The 9,754-nt window shown below is 31.2% G+C and overlaps 1 protein-coding gene across 2 annotated transcripts in view; it reads left to right on the top strand.

Annotated features, from left to right (window-relative positions):
* The window catches only part of LOC106106526, a 76,070-nt gene extending 70,484 nt beyond the window's left edge, over positions 1-5,586 (top strand). For both annotated transcript variants that reach the window (XM_013287123.1, XM_013287124.1), the window contains exons 3-6: positions 274-488; positions 2,126-2,261; positions 3,225-3,484; positions 4,947-5,586. In XM_013287123.1, the coding sequence (XP_013142577.1) occupies positions 274-488; positions 2,126-2,261; positions 3,225-3,484; positions 4,947-5,168 (833 nt within the window). In that variant the 3' untranslated portion in view covers positions 5,169-5,586. The remainder of the gene's footprint in view (positions 1-273; positions 489-2,125; positions 2,262-3,224; positions 3,485-4,946) is intronic.
* The last annotated feature ends 4,168 nt before the right edge of the window (positions 5,587-9,754 follow it).

Below are 9,754 nucleotides of genomic sequence, written 5' to 3'. Positions count from 1 at the left end.
AATAGTGCCTCTTTTACGGGCCGCGGGCGGCCGTCACATGGGAAATTATTTGACATCGCGTTTAATGGATTTTTGCCTTCATAACATTTTACCTACATACGAGCATGTATCCAAAGTGCATACACCTTTCTAGACTTGTCAAAGCCCGAATTTTATGGTTGTACATTTTTAAATGCAAAAAAAATTGGAGGTTACATTTTGTAGATATTTTTATTTATTTTCCTGTTCAAAATTTAATACTGTTCATGTTACAAATAATAAATGTTGTTACAGGTTACATAGTGACTGGTTTGGAGTTATTGGAGCTGCGCGTACCGGCACACGTACCATTAGGCACGCGCGCGTCCCTCTCCTGCCGCTGGAAGCTGGGGCCCACTGACGTCCTCTATTCTGTCAAGTGGTACAAGGACGGCAAGGAGTTCTTCCGACACGTCCCCCGCGATGTCGAACCCCGCAGAAAGTTTCTATTACCTGGGGTCGATGTGGAAGTAAGTTCATTAACTAGTTTTAGAAGATTCAAAAAATGAATTTGTATTTTATTTATATATCTAAATTATTATTTAAAACACCTGAGATCTTTAGTTCAATATCAAATAAAAATATCATAATTTATTTTATGTTATGCAATAAAATGATTAACTTATAAAAATGTTTTATGAGATATCGTAAAGGTATAAATATGACTTCTTACCATATTTTTATAAGCCGTATATTTCACAGTCAGAATAAAACAAAAAATGGAAGATGCAATCAACATTATTACAATATACAAATTATTAAAATATCGCTTTCTGTGGAAAAAATACCTCATATCATATAGTTTCAACAATCACCAATATAATTACAACTTGTTTTTGATATCGTAAAAAAAATTGTCACATTAAGAAGTTTCAGTATTCAAAGAAGTGACATTACATAACCTTACTTATATTCGTCATAAATATTAGTTAAAGCCGGGAGTCGGACGAGACATGCTTTATAGAGGCGCTTATTTTCTGTAATGGATGTCGCGATTGTAATCTATAGCACGTAATGAAGTTGACTCACCGAAATTGCGTGCGTGTTGTGGCGGGTGAGTGACACCTGAATATATCTACACGTAGCGACCGACTCTAACCGACGCCGATAACGTGCCGTTCTATGAAAAAGATTTTTTAAAGCAAAGGAGCGCGAACCACACAGCCAATCTTTTGTGTTCGATTTTTTTTAATTTGTAATGATTGAAAAGACAAAGGTCATGTAATTGGTCGGTTATATCATTACTTAAACTCTAATTTGTCGAACTCCGTAGCACATTCTATATTCGTTTCTCATCATAAAAATCAACATGCTCTTTTTTCTATCATTTTGTGTAGACATGATCGTAGTCACGCAGTTATCTTAGTGCCGATTCAACAATGACCCAAACCCATTTGTAATTAAATAATATAGCTTTGAATCGTAATACAAACCACTATAGAAGTGGAACGGATATTGCGCACTGAAGAGCTACGTGCGCACACAAGCAGTCGCTTCAAACTGTTCCAGCTTCCTTCAATTTAAACATAAACACGTAAAGTCATACACACATCGGCCAACTTTATTACTATTGTTTTTTAAAGTGGAAAACTATTCGAGCGCTGGCCAGTAACATTTTAAAAACTTACTGGCCGGTAACACTGAAATTTTTATGTTTTTAAAGTTGACGCAAAAAGTTTTGTTGCGTTTTAATTGAATTTTTCGTATATATAACGAAGAAATTAGTGAAGTACTTTTAAATCCTAGCAAAACAAAACGTTTAAAAAAATACCGAGAAAAGATATAATATTGAATACTTGTGTCTAAAAGTTTAACCAAAAACACTGATCTATATAAATGGACAGGTAATAAACTGCGGTATTTTGTTTCTATTTGGATTTAGCTATTTTGGCACTTATGGTTGCATATTGTGGCGGTAAAGAGTTTCGAACTAATAATAGAAATAGACTTAACTGTCATTATCGTCAAAAGGCGCGTTTAAATCGAAACGAAGCCAAATCTGCCATTTCCAAACAATCGCCTATCGATTTATATAGATTAGTGATAAAAAATAATGTTCTTGTTTAATTGCTTCCTGTGAATAGTATATCAGTTGTTTTGTTAACAGCAATCGAGTCCGAACGGATCCAACATCACGTTGTTCCCAGCTGTATTGGAGACCGGTGGAAGATACCGATGCGAGGTATCAGGAGAGCGACCTCTCTTCCCGACGGTGTCCGACCATGCGGACATGATCATCGTGGGTAAATATCGAAAAAAGTATATTCTTTACTTGTATTATAAAGAGAAAAGATCTTTGTATGTATTAAAATAACTCCAAAACTACAGGCCAGATTTCAACATTTTTTCACCATTAGAAGGGTAATTTATCTGTGAGTAACATAGGATATACTTTTTATTATTTTTTAATTACACGCGTACGAAGTTGTGAGCGAAAGTCACACGAACGTTACAGCGTTGCAAGTACAACGGCTACGACGACCAATATCATATCGAGTGACCTCCTCCGTTGTTGCTGCGTCACTGTTATTGTCGTGTAGCATCTATCATAACGTAAACAATATGTACTCGTGGAAAAAACATATTTGTAATAGGTTTCTAGACAAAGAAATTTTATACATTATTCTGTACCATATTTTTAACGTTTCGAATAGACAGTGTGCTTTATCAATTGTCTTAAATTATTATTAAAAACGAGCTCATTTTACTATCATTAAAAAACATTACAGTTAGATTATTTTATTTGTGTTTTATACCTATTCGTAACTAGTACCTTTTATAAAAGATTTGACTCATAAACCACAATATACACTACCTTTTAATTATTTTGAGGCAAGTCGTATAATTGCTCTATTCAAGTGGCAGCAGTAAACCCTTTCACTTTAATGTTTACTTTTGATGTGAATATTATGTTTTAGTGTCGTTCTTATGATACCTTTATACAAAACCATACCTTTATTACTATGTTCTCTAATGTAACATTTAATTATTAAACTTTAATTTTTCGTCCAGAAATTTATGTAATGTCACGACATTAACACATTAAGTTATGACGAACATTTATAAACCAACGTAAATGTTAAAACAAAATCAATTAATACAAGATCATTATCATCGTCTTGCTACTCTTTGACTTAAATGTATCCTCTTATATTCTACGAAGTATTAGCAATCTATGTGATTTAAAACATTTCTCTCTTTCGCAGCATTACCGGAACACGGTCCGACTATCTCCGGTTCTAGACTACGGTACCAAATCGGAGATCGGGTGCAGGTAAACTGTACTTCAGGCCGGTCCAGACCGGCGACTAGACTCGCGTGGTATATCAACGGCGAGCCCGCGCCCCCAGCCACAGTACTGACACCCGTCACGTATAAGGACGATGATGGTCTGGAGACAACGAGTCTAGCGCTCGATTTCAAGGTCAAACCGAAGCATTTTAGAAAAGGAGATCTTAAACTGAAGGTAACTTTTGTTAATAAGCATTTAACACTTTTAACGCCACTAGATTGGCAAGTTCGCTTTCAAATTTTCTAGGAATAGCTAAAATGCTAATTGTAACAAAATATCTTGTATTAGAGTTGTATTGTTTTTGAGTCGTAAAATGTCATGGGAGGCTTCCTAGCTAGTCGCTCATAAAACTTTTTTAAACAACCTTAACGTCTAAAACGTCACGTTGCTTTGCCTTTTTTATGAGTCTTTTTTTCACTTTTTGGTTCTCAAGCTACAAAATGCTGGATCACGAAAACTCTCATAATCTTACTTAGATTACTACTAACCAAAGTTATTAAAGTTATTCATAAAGCCTACAGTTCCATTAAAATTTTATTATATCGTAAAACTTTATAGTGTCATATCTTTAGTGATTTTTGTTAAAATAATTCAGAAATAACACTGAATTCATTTTTCGTTTGCAGTATTTAACGTCCCAATGACGTTTTATGTTTTAAATATGAATGTTTGACATGGGCTTCTGAATTAATAACGCATTGAGTTATTGGATTTTATTGATTTTGGCTTTACGCGTTGCATCAAGTATTTTGATACAAATGATTTAGTTTTTTAAACATTGATCCTACAGAGTTGTACAAATACTTAGTATTTTAAAAAATAAAAGTCATTTTTGGACAGTGAAGAAGAAAGAAATATGTTACAAGTTAAATTAGTTTACTAAGTTATCTATTCCAAAAGACAATAATATTCAAATATCTTAATTCTTTTCGAAACAAAATGATATAGTCCATCATACTATGCATCCTTGAGACACAATCTGTCTCTACTTCAGTCCAAACATTTTAAAAGATTATAAATTTGTTATTCACCTTTACTCGAAATATAGAGATATTTAAAAAATATATAGACTGGGCATAGTGAAGAAAATTTTTCACCGGTAATTTCTCTGACTCGTAATATATCAGTTGTTAAATTTAGTTCGCCACCTCGTGTCCTTGTATTGATATTTTAAAAAAATTATAATAAGCTCCATGATCATACTAATATTATAAATGCGAAAGTTTAGATGGATGGATGGATGTTTGTTAGAGTCTGTAGCCTAAACGACTGAACGGATTTCGATGAAATTTGTAGTACACGTGTAGAGGATAGTCTGGCAGAACACATAGGCTACTCACTTTTGTTTTTTTTTAATCCCACGCGGACGGAGTCGCGAGCGAAAGCTAGTTTGTTATAAAATAAACAATAGTGTCACAAAATAAAATATTAACATTTAAATATTATTTAATGACCCCTATTGACAATAAATTTAAATACAATGAATTATATTGGTGGTGTCGAGCCTGTCAACAGGTAGTGTTAGTTATGATTATTGGGAAAAATGTCTAAAAGTGAATTGGCAACTATGCTTTCTCTATATACAAATATTTTTGGTATCTCGTATCCAGAATCCACAATGTATCTATTGTTGCAGTGTCTGGCTACAATAGCAACAGTTTATTGGCGGAGTAACGAAGAAAGTGTACAAGGTGAGCGATTAAAAGGTTACGCGAGATCGAGAGACTTCAACGAGGGAGCTTCGCGGGCTGACAGGGTGCAAGCCGCGTCTAGCAGTCATTGCAGTACTCGTGTATTAACTACTCTACATCTATTGGGATACTGTATAATACAAATCATTTCCAAGACTCTATATTGATGTAATCTATTTTCTTTTCTTGGAATGTTTCTCATCAACCAGTGTCATACGAGATCTGTTGTAAATATTTCCGTAAAAGAGTATTTATAGACAATGCAGTTGCATTAAAAATGTGTAACTATTTTGTATTTATATGACTTCGTTCTACAATTAAATTAAACTAAAACGATGTTATTGGAGCTACCAAAAGAATGTTATATCATTTAAAAGAAATTTATAATTAGATTTAAAAATGAAGATGAAAGTAAAACAAAACAAAGGGAATTAAAAGTCTGGCACATGAAAACGACATATCAATTTAAAAAAAAAAACACTAAAATAAACGTCATTTCCTCTTTCGTCTGGTTATTTGAAGGCAATTTTCACTGTCAATTCGCAACTTATTGAAAGTTTTTCAAAACATTAATTTTCCTTTTATTAATGCATCCAAAATTAATAATAAAATCTAAAGAGTATTGTTTAATTTTTGTACAATTATGTAGCTTAGTTTTTGTTTAAGATCTTTTTTTATAAATATTTAACTTAATAATATACCGAAAACATTTTTAACCTAGTCACAAAAACAAAGCTACTTACTTATTGTTGTTAAGTATATTTCTTTCTAAAAAGTAACGATAAATTAATTAAGCTATTGTAAAGTGATAAAGTAAGCTAAATTTGAACTTATTAATTCTAATCCTAATACAAAATTGTACAGGGATAGATATTCTAGCGAAAACAAGAACTAAATTTAAAAAAAACATTACCTTAATAATATTTTACATAAATGTACATCTAAAATTCGATTTAAAAGTAAAGTTTTATAATATTTTTTTTTTCAAAAGAAAAATTTACACAGAACAATTCTTGAAAACCCCATAATCCTTACGTTACCTAAAAACTAGATTGTTCTATTATTTTTTTCACAATTAGATATTTAAATAATAATTAACATTATAAAATTACTTATTAAAATATTTCGAATAATGGAGACTATTTAAAATTGTAATAAAATATGCATTTATTTTAAACATTCCGTGGTATTTTTGGCTACTAGAATTAAAAAATAGATACAAAATTATTACTTTAATACAAAACGTTATTGATGAAAAAAATCTATTAAAAATAATTTCTTTTGTTATTTAAGGAATATTAATTGTAAAATTCTAGTGATTAAATACTGTATTTTTTAAATAAACCAAATAATATATTTCATTATCTGAGTGCATTTAAAATAAACCGTTTTAAAAAATAAGAACATTTTTCGATTTTCTTTCCGTTAATTTTTACAACAATTCACTAAATCAACCATATTTTTTGTATTCATTGTAAATGTAATATTAACAAACTAATTATTTATAAATTTATGTGGTATTTTTTTACGTTCCATATTTTTATTATCAAACCCAAATTAAATTTTTCTACAATTTACATGTAAAAAAATTTGCCATATTTAATCCAAAATTGAAATCCTAATTTTTTAATAACGAAATTTCTTTTGTCAACATTCACAGACATGAGTTTTTGTATGAAAACGTATTTTATAGTATGCAGTTGAAATTGTTGCTTATTGTTACAAAATATTTATAGTGCGTAAGTTATAACTGTAAATAATAAATGGAATTTGTGTAGCTCAAAATAACTACCACATCAATAAATATGTGATCAACATACGTTGTTTCAATTCCTATTGTTTTATTACCATTCTGCGGTAATTACTTAGGCTACATTTGCCCAGAAACTAATTGTAAGTATGCACTATTCATCATTTTTATTACACATGGATTACCAACTAGAACATTAGTACAAACAATGGCGTTTTCACTTATTGTTACTACGAATACCTAAGCTGGAAAGAATAACATGTTTAAAAACTTAGCCATCGAGTAAACATATCACAAGTAAAGATTACTTATTAGGAAATCATGATAACTTAAGTATTTAGTTTATAGCGTCTTATTCAGACTTCGAGACTCTCTTTTCTATGACGTTATGCAATTTCATTACTTCCTCCTCCTGTTCAGATAAAAACTGTATCAAGTTATAGGACAATTATTGTATTTTTTTTAATGAAACTGAAAGGGATGGAAATATTCTTGTAATACAAGTAGAGTGTACTCATAGTTACACATGATTAAAAAGTCACCTAGTATTTTATCGTCCGCATAAATTTCGAGTGGATGCATTTAACATTCTGCGGTGAAACAGCTGTCCGCCGCACGTACTAGTGTAATCAGTAATGTGCATTTATTTATTAGTAACAACACTACAGAATAAGGTAAAACACGTTCTTCCTTACTTAAGAGATAGATATTTTTAATATATACTCTATACTGTATCTATACTTCTATACTAATATAATAAGGCGTAAACACACACTACTTTGAGGCGAAGGATGTCAGCAATCAAAGCATATTTTTGAATAAATCTTTTACACACTTTCTATATGTTTTGACGCTATTAAACTTGGAAAAAAACACCTTCATGTAGGAAAGGGACCACAAACTACAAGCTGCCAACATTAAACAAGCAAGTTTATTATGGTAACGGTAATTTTGATATATGTAAATTATAAAATAGAGTTTATATAATATCATGCGGATGAATCCGCACGTGAACAATTAGTAAGTAAATATTTTAATATGCAAAGAATAGAAGTTTGAGAGCTAACCCTTAAAAAAATACTGTACTGTTTCTAGCTGGAGTGTTAAGTTTTGTAAAATTAAAAACATTTTCTTCAAGTTAATTATTCGCCTAAGAAGTCGCGTGAGTATTTAAATTTGCATACAAAGCTCACTTATCTTTTCAAAGTATTTTTACTAAGAATGCTTGAATTAACGAAAAACTTGAAGAATTTTGCGGTAGAGTTATAAATTTCGTTCCTTTATTAAAACGTTTAACTCTTTACATCATAATTATACATTAATATTGCCCGCCCTTTGTTGTTAAAATAACTACTTCAAGTTTTAAAATAATTAAATTCTTGTAACATTTTTTAATTAATGCCCGAGTGAAGCTGAATTATTTTAGTGGTAGGTGAAAATGACGAATGCTTTTCATTTCATACGGATTCGTTTTATAACGGGTGAGTTTTTATTAGTCTTCCTTCTAAGAATATCGTACATTTTTTACGGATTTTAGTGTAGTCGTATTCATCAAAACAGTTCTGATATTTCAGGCACATTATATTCGTGTCAGAAAATATTAGCACTTTTGCATTTATTCGCGGAAGGAATTTTCATAATAAAACAAATGAACTGTGCACTCTTAATTAATACCGTAACAAAACAACTCGCAAGTTTTCAAAGGATCTTTCAATGAACTCTAGTCTATTCTATGATTAAAAGGAGTTTTAATAAGCTAGTGTCTTACAACTTTATTGTTTGTTACAACCTAGAAATAATCGTGCTTGAAAACTGAATTTAAGCACATTTTACCAGTATTTGTTTTTCTTACAATCTCTTACAGATCTTAAGGTCCTTTTTTCGGTGAATAAGGCTATCCATTTTATTACAATTTTATAGAAACGACGAGAGAACTGGACTAGAAAAAGACTATAGGACGAGTAAAGTACAGCATATGAATAATTCAGACACTTCTCATAAATAGCTTCGACGTAAAAACGGCTCGCTGAAATTTGTATTTACGTGTCTCAAGCCATTAGCTGCTCCCATGCAGTTTACATTATGCATCGCTTATGCTAGTTTCATAGGAGAGCAGAACAGTAATGAAGAGCAGTAGAACAAGGACAAGACAAAATACACAAGACAAGATAGTCGCATTACGCTAGAAAAAAATTCAGTGCGTCAGGGAAAGTTGTTGTTAATACATATTTAAATTTTCCTTGGCGATATTAATAATATTACTTTGCCTAAGAGACAGGTTTGTTTTAATAGTAAGTGTGCATTCATATAGCAGTACTGCAGTATTTTCTACTCTGCCTTACTGTTCTTCCCTCATGTATAACTATCACAAGCCCTGCCCGCTTTATAGCTTTCATTGTACATCAAATGCTCTTTCTAATTCACTTTTGATTAAAAAAAAAAACAATCGTGTAGCGTACGTTTTGTTAACACTATCGTAAATGGATAATGGATTTAATTATGGATATAATTAGTAATGATAACACAGTGTCGGAGTTTTACTTAAATTATTTGAATTCAGAGAAAATATGCGTCTCTCCATACATCGTTACTTATAAAATTATCAATCTATTGTTTAGCGGTAATAAAGTTGCTGATTTATGACCCACGAACCCTTTTAGTCCATAGACATTTATAGCTTCATCGCATTGATATACAGTCGATGTTTTCACTGCCAAAATTTGTAATAACACACGCATAACGTGAGGAGATATTTGTGAAAAAGCTAACCGTTCCTTAGAACATTCAGGAATAATTCTTATTGAATCATAGATAATTTCTGAGGTATAGGCAAATTGATGGTCAGTTAAGTCTGATACAAAACTTCGATTATGACTACAGTTTTAATAAATATTGAGTGTACTTAGAACTGTGCAGTTTAACTGACAGTTAATATTTCGAAATCGTTATGTATGCGTTGATGCATAAATGTAGAAAAAGCGAAAGAGGTTTCTCTGTCTGCTC

This window comes from Papilio polytes, unplaced genomic scaffold, assembly GCF_000836215.1.
Source record: "Papilio polytes unplaced genomic scaffold, Ppol_1.0 DF822178.1, whole genome shotgun sequence".
In the NCBI taxonomy this organism is placed as follows: domain Eukaryota; kingdom Metazoa; phylum Arthropoda; class Insecta; order Lepidoptera; family Papilionidae; genus Papilio; species Papilio polytes.
This window is presented reverse-complemented; position numbering and strand designations above follow the sequence as displayed.